Below are 16,556 nucleotides of genomic sequence, written 5' to 3' on the forward strand. Positions count from 1 at the left end.
CAAAACAACTACAAAAATCAGATACTGTCAGAAAATATTCTTCCTTGCATTTTTTATTTTACCATCTATTGAATTCAGTGAGTTTCTCCATGGGGGGGGGGAGAGAGAAGAAAGATGAAAGGATAGTAGGGACAGCACACATGGTGGGCAACAAGTGGGGTGGAAAACCGAGCGCCACGTGCTTGATATACTGTGGTGCACCAGCAACAGCCACTACACGAACTGTGGAACACGAGGACACAGCATGGTTATGAAAATGATTAGAAATTTTACAGTTTAATAAAAAGTATTGAAAAAGACAAAACAAGCTCTTTGTTGGATGAGTGATTCCTCGCAGTGGTACAATGTGTACAGAACACTGTACTGGAGATAACTGTGCTTTAAGTGTCTATATAATCTGGGAATATAATAACTATTTCTTGCTAGTTAACGCTCTTGAAGTCTGCTCTGGTGACTACAGCGTCAATAGTCCTGTGAAGCTCCACCTCCACTACCACCTTTTATGTTAATTTCCGCGCTGACTGAAGTGAGCCACTGCGTGCTGGATCTGTTAGTTGCTGTGTGCTGCTGTTTGATGTCGATGAATCTTTGGATAGACACAACCTGACGCCGATTCACTGTCGGGACTCCTTTCCCCCCCCCCTGTGCGTGTGTGAACAGTGTCGTGTCCATATAATGTCGCTGCTGAGGACGCGAGGCTGAATGTGAATACTGTGGATCCAGGTCGCAGTTAGAGGGAGAGGTGAACGCACCTTGCATCCAGCCATGGGAGGTCAGATCACCAGGAATACCTTTTACGGTAAGGGCATCTGGCGTCACCGGACAGGAGAGCGTGTGCCGATTGTTTATTATGCGCCACAACTGTAATATTATAAGAGGAGACGATAGAAACGAGTTGTAGGCTTGGCTTGTGCAGCTTCAAGCCAGTGTGCATGAAAACTGTAGGCGTCCTGGGAGCCTAAAATAAAGGAGAAGTGAAATTACAGCCGCTTTGGCCAAGTTTAAGAACCATTTATAAGTCACGACTGGTTTAGGATTAAAGACACTGGTGTTTTTTAAGTGTGAAAATCCTCTGCGACTTTATATTAACCGACTTCCAACAAAAGAAACCAAACAGGACAAACTGAACTGAGCTGGTTAGAGGATTAAATAGCCTTCAACTTTTTTTTTTTTTACCCACCTGCTTGTTATTTTTATTTATTTGTTTATCTCTGCCTTTAGTTGATGCCTAAACACTTTTAGAGCCTTTTGCCTCTTTTTAATGAACCTGCGTGTCTGAAATTATAATAGTGAGCAGGTACAGGGTATGTTGTTTCTTCTGCTTTTTGCTTGTTTTCTGTTTCACTTTTTAGGTGTACGTTCAGTGGTAAAAGTCATATAGAACCCCGTTTAGTTTTGAATTATTATTGGGAGTCTGACACTGATATAAGTACACACAACATGCATTTAATAAAGTTTCTTAAACCTGTTATTAAACTATGCTGAGCACTAAATGAATTTAAGATGACTGTGGTGTTTTGTTTTTTTTAAGCGTTTAACTCGTTAGTGCTGTTTATTAAAATTAAGCATTTAAATTTAAAGTTGGCACAGTAAAAGTTCATGTATCAGACATTAGGGTAGAGCTGAAGCAATACTTTAAATCGATTATTCAGTCTCCAGAAACATAATGCTTTTGGATATGTGATTGTTTCAGTTAATTCCCAAGTAAAACAAGTAGAAAGTTCTCTGGCTCCGGCCTCTGACATGTGATGGTTTGCAGATTTTCTGTGGCTTACTCATTTTAAATTTAATGACCTTGAGTATGAACTGGTGGTTGACGGGCAGGGCATTTTGATGAGTTTATGCTCTTTTCTGTCATTTTATGGAAGAACATGAAGTGACTAATAAAGAAATATAACCATCAGGTAAATTGAATTATAAGAATCACATTAATAGCGTCTTGTTGGGGGCCTAACTGATGCAGTTCTAGTGTTACACTAAGTCTTTTGTGGGGTGTAGTTTTTGATTAGCTTTCAGTGGCTTTACATCAGCAAAGATTTGCCAGATGATTGAATGTTCTGTGGTTTTTGGTTCCTAGTTATTGTAAACAGTCCACATACAGTAAATGCCACGAGTCTGTGTGGCCTCATTTGATAGAAACCTGGCATTCTCTTGTATTTCTGATAATTTGTGACCATTATATTTCAGTGAACTCAAGTCAGATTAACTAAATTGGATAGAAATAATTTTATTCCAGCACAAATGTCTCTGGCTATAAATGTTTTTAGGACAGCAACAGTTTTTGGGTTCATTTTTCTGTTCAGGTGGTAGAATGAAGGTGATAACTTGAGAGTTTACAGTAACTATAGAGTTTGCAGTCTTCCTTTTCACTTTTTATTCAGGTCTCCAACGCTGTCTATCAGCACCAACCTGCCCATCCTATTTTTCTAACTTTTACGTTCCATATCCATATTATAATTTTTTTGGTTTCATCTCTCTTCCATATTGGTATTATCTTGCTTTAGTTTACAATTTCAGTTTGGTACTTTTTGATATACCAAGTGCTTTCTAGCACACCCAGATGAACAGATGAACCAGTTCATGTGATCCCTTTTCCAGTTTCAGTTGTAGGGTCCACTGGTGTGACACAATACAGGTGCAGACAGGGGCACAGCTAGAAGTTCTTGGCTGTCAGCCATGTGTTCAGTCGGGGCCCTAAAAATGTAAACATTAATAATCCCTGTCGTGTTGCAGGGCCCACCTCCAGCTTAAGGGCTCATGAATCATTCAACCTTCACTCCTCCCCGTTTGGTAAACCTTCATGACGACTCTGGCATCCATTGTTCTTACTTAAAAATTCTGTAGTTTTATGTTTTCAAATATGAATACTTGTTGCATTTTTGGACAGTTTTTGGCTGTTGCTGAGAAAACAAGACATTTCAAGGTATCACCTTGAGCTGAGTATGTTTTCATAATTTTCTAGAGCAAACAACTAATCCAGCCCAAAGTTTACATCATGTTACATTCCAGTATACATCTTTAACACTGTGCATGTATACCTGTTGGCTCATGACAAATAAAATAGTCTTTCCTTTAGGTTTTTTAAATAAAGCAGTTCAAAAACAATGAATTGATCTAACATTGGAAAAAAAACCCACTTAAACAGATTCAAGGGATGACGCTAATGGCTAATGGTCCTGTCAAACCTGAACTAGGCGCAGCCCTTTTACAGAGGCCTCATACAAAGCATCTTCTCTGGTAAGACGTTTAAAAACTTTTAAATCACAAATGTTTATCTCTTATTGAAACAACGTCAGCTATGACATATGTGGAAAAAGCTAAATGTGCCCTGCAGCTCTTTAGAATGCATTTGAGGGGCCACCATGCCTTGATACTAACGTCACACCACATTAGGGCCTCTGCTGAGGCGTCTTAGTAAGACCAAGCCTCAGGATAAAACACAGAGGAGCGTAGGAGGCCAGGTGACACTGGCCAGGGCCACTCATTGTCTCTGCACTGTTTGTCTTTTCCAATTAATGACAGCAGAGGCAGTCACATTGTGTGCGGTGGTGCATTAAGTAACATTATCCTTAAGTTGCTCATCTGACGTTTGTCATGGCACCTCTCTTTTAACTTGGCAGGGCTCTGGTCGGTGGTTACCCTGACGTCACCGTCGGGTTGCATGACTTTTTAAATACACTTCAGCAACGATTGTATCATCAGCACTTTTGGCTCTAATCAGTTGTCATCTACAGTAAATCAAATGTGGTATTTTTATTTATCCTTTTATTTACTTTTTTGACTTTCATAGTTTATATAGTCCTTTGAAAGCTGTAAACCCATGACAGGATGTCTGGGTTGTGGAAATAAACCTTCAGCTGATTTAAAAAAAAAAAAGAAAGTCTGTAGAATTCAATTTCACAGCAGCAGAAATGGTAGTAATATAGCAAAATTGAAAGAATATATTGGATTCTCTGGTTAGATGGTGGAGGATAAGAGACGCCACGGTCTGCAGGGCCAGTGAGGTGAGGTGTTGCTTCTGTTTTCAACCCTAACAGGAAATATTCTATTCTATTCTCAAGCCTGGTCTTTGATGGAGTACAATGCAGTGCTGTTTTGTTTTCCCCAAGACATCACGTCTGACACGACGTCATGGATGCAATATGGTTGAAGGGTTTGTTATGACTTCATTTAAGACCACTGTTGTGCACAGAGCACAATTAAGCATTGTTCAGCATTGACAAGAGCATGCAAAAAGCTTACTAAATACACTGTGCTGAGTACAGAACACTTGGCAGAGGCTCTCTGATTGTGATTTGAAGAGCAGGACTGGACAGAAATATGTGACAAAGATTCCCATTTGACAGCATTTGTAATAATTTTTTAGGGTTGACTATGACAAGTTTTTTAGATTTTTTTTTAATATAAATCATGTCTTCATCTACTGCTCAAATCTCTGTCTCTGCCCTAAAATTAGAACGCTGGGATGTTATACTAAACCTGGCCTCAGAAGTCACATGGCGACTCGTTTCCAATCCTGGCAGTCCTAACTGATTTGTCTCTGTGGTGCATTATATACCTCTTGACCTTCCAAGGTCAATTAAAGGAGAGCAAAAATAGCTGTCTTTCAGCAGTGGCTCACATTCTCCTCTTGCAGACAAACACAAGCTGCTCATACGCAGTCTTCCAAGTTTAGGTGCGAAAATGCAACCAGTTCCCGAGGATGAAAAAGCGTTAATGAGGCTTAAATTATTTATTTTGTTCACACTTCGTGCTCGATGGTATTTTAAAACCCTGAAATGCTGCTGTAGACGAGGTCGACGTTTTATGGAATAAAATCTGTATCAAACCGCGTCGTGAGATAAAAGTTATTTGTGTTATCAGTAGGATAAAAAGTTTTTGCGTGAGCCAAAGTTTGTGAGAAAACACCTCCTCTATTAAAACCACAGTGACCTTGGTGTGGTCCTTTTGAAGAGGAATGTAGGAAATGAGAATGGGGAGAGTAGATCCAAATGAGAGGGAGTCCGTGTGAATCATGATTATGAAGGCTTTGAGATTGGACGTTTAGAGGAAAAAAAAAGGGGGGGAAAAAGCTGGTTCTCTTTTATGAGTTACTGTAACTGGGGCAAGTTATTCACATTTTCACATGGGAAAAAATCTAGAAACCCGGGTGCATGGTGTGACTCACTGTGTACCTGTGGGGTTTTTTTTTACCACTTCCTCTGACTTACAAATCACAATAAATGCCTCACATTTTGCACTACTGATTTTGTAGCGTAAGGTGTACGTGACTTTCAGACATAAAGACTTATAATAAGATTGATATATGCTCATTAAAACACGAGCCGTAACTGGAAATAACATGTTAACAGCCATTCCTCACTGTTATTGGTGTAGCTTTGAATATACTGTATTCGCCAGCTGAACATACACGCATCAAGTACTCCCGTAAGATCCCAAAGGTCATTTTCTGCTTGGCTAATTGTGGTCTTATTTGTGTGTAAGTTCATCTTTTTTTTTTCTTTGTCCTCCGCCTCCTTCTGCTTCCTTTACCGCTTTCTGCTGATTATCAAACAGAAAGTTTTCCACAGAAAGAAAAAAACCCAAATGCAACACAAATCAGATGATTATCTTGAAAGATGTAGAATAACAAAAGTGAGATTTCGGTGTTACTGGAAATGACCATTTACTGAAATGAGAGTGTTTTGCACAGACTTCTCACAGTTGCATTGTTCTCCTAAATTACGGTGCCAGGAGAGCAGGTCTGTCTTTGTGCTGTTGGGTTTGTGTTGTTTTTTTTCATCCAAGGACATTTACCTTATAATTTACAATACAGGTGTTATTACTGTGCTACCGTGAGAAGATGGAAACAGTCTAGCATCCAAAGTTTTTAAGATTTCATTTTCAAATTTTTCGTGACGGTAGGTACCAACAAGAGCTCAAGCTGATTTAGTTTTTGCGAAAATTGGGTCAAGGTCACACCAAATAGTCCAAACTTTATGTTACCCATGATTTTTTTTATGGATCATCTTTAAACTATATACTAGGCCTTGGAGTAACAAAATTGGATAAGCATTTGACTTGACCGTCATTGTTGCAAGTTGACCTTGCAAAATATCATATATCATATATATGGGCATAGAAAAAGGGCATGGAGAGAGCTATACAACACGCTTTTTATTTTCTCAATACAACTATAGCCCTTGTCCTTTTGGGGAAAGTTGGGTTCTCTGACTGCTTTTGTTACCAAATTGGATAATTCAGGAGAATGAACCAGCCAGTGTGGTCCTGTAGTGGTACAGACAGCCTGATTCAATACTGCAGTCAAATGTAATCTAATATTTGGGTATTTTACTGTAAATTCCACCCCAAGAAAATTAACTCCCCCTCAACCCTTGACCAAAATAACCAACTCTTACGCTTCTCATTCTTCACATAGATTCCCTAAATGGACCGTTTCCAGCAGGACCTCACCGATATCACCACAAGCCCAAGCGCTGCCTTCCCATCCAGCCATGTGGAAATTTGTCCTCCTTCCCTCTGCTCTTCCACCCAAGCACCAAGGGCTCGCAGATCGTCATGGACATGTCTCAGAGAACTGTCAAGAGACAGGCCAGCTTCTGCAATGCCATCACCTTCAGCAACAGACCTATCGCTGTATATGAGCAGGTTCGACTGAAGGTAAACGATGCACTATTTGAATGCCATATATATTCACAGGGATGATTACTATTGCAGCCCCGGTATGCTACACACAGAAAATGACTGGGTTAAAAATTGACCTATTGCACAATGAGTCCAAAGTCCAATAAGCAACAATAATTATTCCGACACCACAACTAGAGCACAACTGGCTGTCATTTAATTTCCTGTAACAAAAAAGTTACTTTACAAAACCATAAATTAGCACATCTTGTACTTTCTGATATTATTACACACAGTCAATTTCTGAGAAGATCCAAATTGTGAGTGTGATGAAAAGTAGTCCTCTTATATCTCTGTCCCTCTAATTCTGTTAGCATGTTTTCATTTTCTTCTCCCTGCCTGTCTGTCTCCCTTTCTTCATCCCGGCTCTTCACTCTCCTGTTTTCATTTTCTCTCTTTCCTCTCTGTGCTCTTGTGTGGGCCAAAGCGGCAGCAGCTTAGAACAAGTTTCCACTTCACCTATCAGGCCATCTATGTCTCGAATGTGAGAGAGTAGGGCAAGCACTGCCATGTGAGGAACACTGTTATCTGGCACAGTAAATGCAAAGTAAATAGTGCTTCGAAATAAGACAAAAATCGTTTGCAGGTGATAAGCATACCGAGGTAACCAATCTTGAAAGTGATAAGTTGTTTTTTAAGCCCTGCTAGTGGTTTGGCACTATGATGGGAATGTTGTGCTGTCTGTTTGTTCAGACTGAAATATCTCAACTATTGGATAAATTGGCATGAAACTTGGTACAGACATAGAAGCCCATCCGTCCATCTATTTTCTTAAGCACTCATCCAGCCAAACCAAATTAAATTCCTCAAGATAAGTAAAAATAACCTCAGTAACTCTATGTAAATGATTGATGTAGCCACATTTCAAAGCCTCGATGTTAGCTTTGCTTAGACAGGCTTCGCCATGCAGCAGGCCATATTATTTCGCAGATAGTTTCTTTCAAAATGCTCCAAGAGGCACAAACAGCACAAACATGGTTGAGAGGTCCACTTCAGTGAATTGAATTAGTGCAGGAGAGTTCAAGCACACAACCATCGGCTACAGCTCCCTCTATGTCAGCATTGTGGACCACATGTGAGCGATAACGTTAATAAGGTTTATTTGCCCGCACAGGGGAATTCTTTTGCGATCACATTACCATACACCAACATGAAGCAAACACATCTTTTTCAATACGTAGGGACACTTTTATTGCACCTTGAGGTTGTTTTGGCTAAACCACCTGGGCAGGCCATGTGTTGCCCATGTTTAGAAATTTGATGGCTTGAGGAATAGACAAGACATGGATGTTGCTTCTTGTTGTTCTGAAAAGTGAAGCCAAGGTGGAAGTGCCTCTGGTAGTTATACCAGAGGCACTTCAAATTATTCCTGTAGTAAACAGCCTCCACTGCCTGGATTTCTGACCATAGTAAACACTTTCCGGATGATTGTATTGGAACAATTGCTAGTTTCAGAACAAACAGAATAAAACCTGAAGTAAATTTTGTAAATTATTAGTACACTTATGGGCCAATGACTTGCCAGTCACATGTGAGTATTGAGTAGCATGGTATCACTCACTTTCCCTGTAATGTCCTCCGCGTGCTGCTGAGGCTTCACCATGAGACTTCACAAAACAATGGGTGATGTCAACGTTGTTATATCCATCTTTCAAACACATTAACAGCCATAGTGGCTAATTTAAGCCTTACCAGTTTTCTTTGGTATACTGGCTTGCAATTGGTACAGTGGTGTAATCATCAGCTGTTGGCATGCTAGAAGATAAGCTGTTGGACATGATTATCATCAGTTAAACATTTTTTTACCATGGTGACATTCTTAAACTCAAAGTGACACTGCACAACAAGTGCATATGTGTCTGTAGACTCTAGATATTTTTGAACAATATTTTAATCTTAATGCTCTTATAGTATGTGCCTTTAATGTCCAGTACATGTTTCTGCCATTCTAATGGTTCCCATAGGCCATTTGTCATGGTGCTAACATGCTCCGATCTATCAGGCAAAACATTTTGGATTGTATCCATTTTCATAAAGAAGTCACATTTCACAATAATCTAGGACTTGCTGCTCTTGGCACTGACAAAACACAGTCATACCACTTTAAAGGTAATTGCAGCTATAATTATGACTGGGTGGAGGTAAAAAATTACCCAAATGCAAGATTTGGATGGGATGAATTAATCACAGTGCAGTGCAGGTAGTATCACTGCAACTCAGCAGAAACGATGCCGGCCCAAATTTGGCTTTATTATTTTTAGCTCATATTGTATCTTGCATATTTATCTTAATTAAATTATCTTCATTGATTTAAAATGTGTTTTCTCCAGATCACTAAAAAGCAGTGCTGCTGGAGTGGTGCTCTACGTCTTGGTTTTACATCCAAAGACCCATCAAGGATCAATCCAGACACCCTGCCCAAGTATGCCTGCCCTGACCTGGTCTCCCAAAGTGGCTTCTGGGCAAAAGCACTTCCGGAGGAGCTCTCCAATGAGGGAAACGTCATCTCGTTTTGGGTGGATAAGAAGGGCCGGGTGTTCTATCGAATCAACGACTCCAGCCCCATACTGTTCTTCAGTGGGGTACATGTCTCAGAACCCCTTTGGGCTCTCATAGATGTCTATGGCCTCACTAGGGGGGTCCAACTGCTAGGTGAGTCATGCATTCAGAGGCAGGTCTACGTTTTATTATCTCCAAATTTTATTTATTCCCAAAAACCTTTAAAACTACTCCTATTCCTGCCAGTTCTAAGTTTGATTTGTGCTCTATTTTCAGCTGTTGTAATGATATTGCATTAGCTCATGAGACTCATTAAGGAGGCTAAGCTGAAATAGTAAACATTATAATGTTAAACATCAGCTAGAAGTTATCTCACAGCACCTCTCTGCCTGGGTAGAGCCTTACAGAGTTGATAGCATTGCTGCAGACTCTTTGTGTTCTTGGTGTAATGCTTTGCCACTGGAAAAACACTCTGCATCTGCTGCTTTTTCATCAAGTGATTAAAAGGTGATGTTACATACAGCTGCACTGCTTTTCCCACACCGGCCAAATGGCTCAGTGGAAAAAGATGGTGGGAGATTAGGCAGATTGTATAGTTAGCATGGCTGTTAGTATCAAAGAAATTTCCCTAAAGGGAGAATTTCAAAATGTCTGAAATCTTTTCTTACAATTCCACCGTGCTGTTTAAAGGGTCATTATATCAAAGAAATGTGAAGCAAACCGGTCCGTCCCAATTATTAACAGCAGTGTTTCATCAATCTAAACCATCTCAAGTGTGTTTGGATTGGTGATTGTGTTGTATTTATGAAACACATCATAACCAAGCCAGCTTTTGAAAACAATGCAAACGGACAAATAGGAATCCTTGTGGTTGCCTCAGTAGTTATTTATAACCATTTCCAAGAACCACACTGCCTCTCCCTCTAAACAAAAGAGGCTGTCAGCACCAGTAATAAAAATAGAAGAGGCTCCCATATTGTGTAGATAGTGCCATTTAACCTTATTTCTTGTGGTGTGGTTGACAGCGAGAAGCGTGCTATCTCGTGATGGGCTGTTTGGTATCCAGCGCCAGAGTGTAGCTATCTGGGGTTCACTGGCCTCATGGTGCTGACCAGCACATTGCTCTTGTTCTTTCACAAGAGCAATGTGGTGTGGTGTTCATCCCAACAGGATAGACGACAGTAGGGATGATGTCAGGTAATGAGATGTTTGGGGTGTTTTTCCAAGACAATCAAATCAGTGGAATGTCTCACTCTGTGGATCCAAGTCTGAGTTTGACTTCGTTTGACATGCAGTCACCTTGCCTTCAACCCAAACTCGGATTCATATGTTTAAATGAAAGTCCCATTGGTATAATAAGAGAATTTTTCCGTTTTACAATTACGGGGTTTTCTGGAATGTGAGATCATACTTTACGCAATCTATGCCTGTGTATAATGTGAATGAGGCCAGCAGCCATAAATCCCACAGTTTCTACTCTAGTTTTTCCATATTGATCACTTTTATCCTCACATTGATGGCTTAAACCGAAAAGCCTCAGCCCTCAGTCAGCTAAAGGATCACTTGGCTATCAGCTTTCCTCTATAGCCTGAGAACGTCACTGCTCAAGAGCATGGTATATCTCAAAAGGCCAGTATTGTCTCAGGGGTTGGCTGCAGTTCAGCAAACACTTAGCCTGAAATATGGGCAGACACATCAAAGTCTGGTGTTGCAAACTGGCATGCAATTTCCTTTAACAGAAGGCTGCTTTTTGATTCTTAATGATGCTTAAAAGCTGAGCCAAATTTCACCTGTTGTGGGCTTACACAATCTGCCCAGGTGGGAATTATAGATCGCCAGCAGTTTTTTGTGTTTTTGTTTTTTGTTTTTTTAACACAAGACAAATTGTACGAGGAGCTGTGAATAGGCTCCATGGAGTGTGGAGAAGGGCTTGGTTGGGTGACCTTGATTTGGCTTTTGAGATAAATGTGCAGGACAGTTAAAAAAAAAAGAAAAAAAGGCAGAATAAGATGCGATCAATTGTTTACTCATGATAATATTAATAATAATAATAATGATATGCATCACTGATTAGATAATGTGCTTCAGGAGTGTTAAAGGGCTTCACCACTAAGTTTACATAGGACTACTGTAGTACAGAGGGAGTACTCCACTCCACTCAAATTTAGGACGTTGCAAAATCGTTTCTACTCAGTCAAACAACTCAGTCCAAGACATTTCAGTCAGAGGTTTCACTGCAGGTGCCTGATGTGGCCTCAAGATGCTAATCTCCAGCACTGATGACGGCTGTTATGTTCACTTCTTCCCGAACATGAGATTTCATTTACATTATAAGCTGAGAGTCTCCATATCCAACCAATCCCTGATTCAAGTGACATCTTTGGAAGCAATTTATCAGATTTCATGCACCTCCCTCAGAGCCGCAGATAATTTCATCAAGATTTTCTCCCAAATGCATTTCCTAAGCACTGTAAACAGACTTTTATGTTTAAAAACCGAAGGCCACATTAGGGACCAGAGGTTGATTCGTTTGGAAAAATGTCAGCTTTTGGTATTTAGTTGGTATTTATTTACATTAATAGATATATGAGATTCAGCATATCAGAAGTCTGTTTTAGTCCATTTTTAAACATGTCTTCTTTGTTTCACTTTCAGCTTAAGAAAATCTATGGTATGATAACAGATTTCACTTCTCGTAACATTTTATGTCTATTCCTGTAAGCCGAACCAGTCTTGTCTTATTACCTCATTCCTCAGCTGACACGGCAGACACTGCCCTCCATTCACTTTGAGACACACATAGTGAGCTCGCTGTGATCCGATCTCATCCTTTATGTAAAAAGAATCCATGTCTTTAATATTTAATGGATTAATCATAATAATGTTCCTGCACACATCAGCATCACAACTGTCACTTCTGCAAAGTGCCACCTGAGTATTACTACCCTGTTAAAAGGTGATGGTTTGATTGTCTTTTCCTGCACAAATACTTTCTGTGATCCCTTCCAGGGTGAATATTTCTTAAAAATCTGAATTTATTCTGAATGCATGATGAAGTTTTATAATTATCCGAGTCATTTTTCAGTAGATGTTTTTCATTCAGTGGCTGCGACCTCCCCTGAGAAGACACACTCAAAACGTTCTTGTTTTCTTTAGCCAGTGGCTTATCCGCATCAAACGCATGCTCTGCATCGTTCTCATACCTTTGTGTCCATTTGATCTTTTACAACCAAAACATGCTATATTAAGGGATTCAACCAAGCTGCTATCCATCATCACCGTTTCACTTGCACTGCCTCTTAATGCGGTCTGCCGTCAAACAGCTTAACTGCTCTCAGGTCTTATTCTGATGTTCAAGGATCTTTTCCAGTGCAGTGTTGTTTCCACTCTTATCATGGGAGTGCAGTTCAGTAGCTAGCCACCCATGCAAGAAGCCAAAGGTGATCCTGAGATCAGTGAGACTGCTTGAAAGCTGAGATGGCGTTACGTAAGAGAGGAACCTAAATTAATCTGCTGAAATCAAACTGAGCCTCGGGGGTTGTCCAGACCAACAATGCTGCCCATGCAATTTAAGAAAGATCTGTTACATCACCACACTTGTCCTACTCACACAACTATCAATAAAGACTAAAGTGCATTGCTTGGGCTTTGTACAGAACAGACTGTACTATTGAGGATGCACGACACTACCACTTTAGCCCTTAGTAAGATTGACAAAAGATTTCCTCAAGTGTATAATATGTCCCAAGCAATATAACTGGTTTTAAAGCTCAGTTTTCTCAGCTGTGTGTTCATAAAAAGGTCTCTGTTTACTATGTTTCCCCTAGCAGTATAACCAAAAGCCTGGCTTTACGTAAACCTTTTTAATACCCCTCCTCCCCCCCTAATATGAAATCAAAAAGTGTTAGTTTTCTTTTCTTACTTGCTAACTTATAGGCAACTTGTCAAGCTACAGAAACCAGGTCATAAATATCTGAAAAGAAACACACAGGGAAATGGTATGCCGTTTTGTGGTAAAAAATGTAATGGGGGATCCAAATGCTCCCTTTACACCTACATAGCTGCAGTCTTAGCAGAATCTGTTTGTTTATGGGACGTATCCCAAGAGACCACACAGCATCCTCGGTTTTGTACAGGTATGATGGATTTTTTCCAAGTTAGATAAGCCGACAGAGTCAAAGGCATCTTTTGATAGATGCAAGATGCTTTACTGGGGGTTTGTTTACTAGAGGTAGATGAGTCACTTAATCACTGACAGAATGGTAGTGATCCGTGAGGCCGGCATCAGCTAACATCATCTGCAACCTGTCCTCTAGTCATTAGAGAAGAATCCAAAATGACTGCCAGACTGTCAAGAGGCTGCGTACCTCTCAGGTGATTAAGAGGGAACTGTTGACATCAATCATTTCCATACACGGCATTGCGACGCATTAGACTGTAGAGCTTCATGGTGGGGAAACTCCTGCTTATTTGCTTTTCATGCTTACTAGCGTCTTCAGGGACGTCCCTAACATTTACACCTGATGAAACACAGGAAAGGTTCCTTTCTTTAAAATGCGTGCTGCATAGAATATCCGTAGTAGTTGCAAGTGCATGGAAATGCATGGCTTTGTCAGCTTCACTTAACAGTGGAGAGAATGTTTTTTTAAAATTGTCCACAATAAGGATAAATCTGTATTGCTTTAGTCCTTTCTTGTGTTTTCACCTGGTAGACTGTGTATTATACAGAGATCTGAACTATTTTATTGTGGACTGGGAATTGTGGTCACTTAAAATTAGCACAAGTCACTCTCCTACTGCATAATTAAAAGCTTACCCAGTTTGCACTCTCTTTAACCTGCCAGTCCAGATTAGTTTGGAGTGCAAATCTGACAACAACTGCAATCTTCATTTACCTTATGGCTGCTGCTACTGCTTGAGTCGAAATGTTGGTTATCTTTATTATGATTCGTCTTTCAACTATTTTAATTCCTAATTGTTTCAGTCTATAAAATGAGAAATTAGACATCACTATCCTTTAAATCAGCGCCATCAAACCGGCTATTTGCCAAAAGAGCTAATATTAATAAGCATAAAGAACACAAAGTTAGCATTGGCTGTATGTTTAAACAATTTTTAAGCTAGTTATTTTATTATAAAGTGACTCGGAGCTGACAAGCATGCACCTCCCTGTAATCGTATAATTTATCCCTACTCGAGAAATATTGTAGATTAACACTGACGGGCCTCAAGTCCAAAGCAATAAACTCCACAGCTCTCATCATCATATTTTTCCATTTTAATGATGGAAGAGGTTTCACATCCAGCTTGTCTGGGTGCAGCTGCTGCTGTTGGCTGCTGCTGGAGCTGGTGAAGCTGTGGCTGAATTGGACCACACATACTGAAATATGCCAAATCAAATATGGAATCAAAACATCAAGCACTAAACAGTTGTCAGAACAGTCTAACTTAGACAAGTTAGCTTACAGGGTTTAGATGATAGATGACTGCTAAATTCTTAGTCACACACACCTAAAGAATGGAGGGTGACCCTACCATGGTCCATGGAAAAATGTGTATTCCTCAAATCATTGGCAAGTGGTTGCCTCTAGTCACGCAGGCCTAGAGACCAGTTAGCAACCCCTAGCACACTGGTTACTAAGGAACAATGTGTATTCTCCAACTGGTTAACAAGCGGTTTCTGGATGTTGCTGACAGTTGCTAGCTGAAAGTGGTTTCTATAAGTGTGGCATTAAAAACCCTGTTGCAATTGTTTCTGTTTCCTAGCAGAATGCCACAGTTGCCTTTAGTTTGCATGGAAGATGCCAGCTTATCTGCAGCTCAGAGAAACGTCACCTTAGTAGAAAATGTATCATGTTGCTGAATCCTACACTTTTCCAAAGGAGCAACTTTTACTTTAGTTACTTTAGTTGGCAAGTGTTTGCAGACAAGTTTCATGCAAACTGCAAGCAACCAGTTCGCTAGTGGCAAAAGCGATCACCAGGATGTCTTAGTGCAGCCACCAAATTTAACTAGTGACAGCCAGCAGGCTGGAACAACGACTCTTCAATCAGTCTGAGAATACACATTTTTGTTGCAAGGGAGTCACAGACTAGTCTCTACATCTGTGTAATTGAGGCCTAAGCTTAAAGTTTACACCAGCGTCACTCTGTCAGTTAGTTTGGAGAAGATAAACATTCAGTAAATGTAAACATTAAGGACACTAAACATAGTAGTGTCTGTTATTTTTGGCAGTGCTGTGAAAACATGGAGTGTTATCAAAACATCTCCATGTTTTCCACGGATCAACCCTGGAAGGCTATCGAGGTAGCTCTCTTCTTCTTAATAAAACGGTGGACAGATTACTGAGAATTTGATTATATGAAACAATATCTACAAAATAATTGAGCAATTGCCTGTGAGACTACAACCCAGATTCTTTAAATGATCACTTTATCAAATTTGCCCCAAGGGCCGCAGAGACTCTTAGTCCCATTTCAAAGTCGTCGCTGAACAGATTTACAGTATTTCATTATGTGTCCATAGCAATTCTTTACTCTTGTTATTGTGTTACTTTCATGTTACTCAAATAAAAGCGAAACAGTTTGCAGTTGCCTTTGACTCATACCTGTTTTATCAAGAGAGATAAACTGCACACGATGAAAAGCTCAGTGCTGCACAAACATGTTTGACGAAACCTGATTGTGCTGTACTTTCCTTTCTTTGTGTCTATTTTTGTCTGTGCTCGCTCTGTATGCCACATGCTTATGTTCACTTGCTACAGATCTCACGTATTGTTTCTCTTGTCAACACAGATTATGTGGCCTTTCACAAGGTTTGATTTGTGGATTAATATGTTATAAATATAGAGGCAGATCTGATAAGTGCAGTCGGAAACAAGTGCACGCAGGATTGGGTCAGTGGGGCTGATTTAAAAAAAGATTCCGTATCATAAAAGGATGCACAAAGTGGTTGCTGTAATAGCATACAAGTAAAACTTTTAATTCAGTTTTTATACTGTATCCAGTTATTATGTGGTCCTACCTTTTTCAAAGGGGCTTCATAAGGGAGCAGAACTAAACTCTTTGTTAATTTTGATTGATGAAGACACGCGATAGGCCTGAGGGTTCTTATTACCCTGAAGTACTGCAAATGGATGTTGTGCTAATACATTGGGTTTCTGGTCTGCTGCTTACAGCCAAATCCTCCAAAAACAATAAACTTGAAATTCAGCATGATAATAACAATATGCAAAGTCATCTGTCAGAAGTCAGTTTGCAGCCAAAGGCAAAAGGCAAACAGTGAGAGAGGAAAGCAAAAAGAAATGCTAAATGTCTCCATATTATAAACATTCGGTAAGTTCCTTGAGGTGAATTCTTTTGGCAGAATTAGAC

General features: G+C 40.0%; 1 protein-coding gene across 1 annotated transcript in view; it reads left to right on the forward strand.

Annotated features, from left to right (window-relative positions):
- The first annotated feature begins 542 nt into the window (after window positions 1–542).
- Window positions 543–16,556, forward strand: part of LOC102789358 (E3 ubiquitin-protein ligase NEURL1-like) — a 36,677-nt gene continuing 20,663 nt past the window's right edge. Inside the window, exons 1-3 of the mRNA XM_006783747.2 lie at window positions 543–799; window positions 6,419–6,660; window positions 9,015–9,336. Coding sequence (XP_006783810.2) covers window positions 766–799; window positions 6,419–6,660; window positions 9,015–9,336 — 598 coding nt within the window. The 5' untranslated portion in view covers window positions 543–765. The remainder of the gene's footprint in view (window positions 800–6,418; window positions 6,661–9,014; window positions 9,337–16,556) is intronic.

This window comes from Neolamprologus brichardi, chromosome 13 (genome assembly GCF_056152115.1).
Source record: "Neolamprologus brichardi isolate AB-2024 chromosome 13, ASM5615211v1, whole genome shotgun sequence".
In the NCBI taxonomy this organism is placed as follows: Eukaryota; Metazoa; Chordata; class Actinopteri; order Cichliformes; family Cichlidae; genus Neolamprologus; species Neolamprologus brichardi.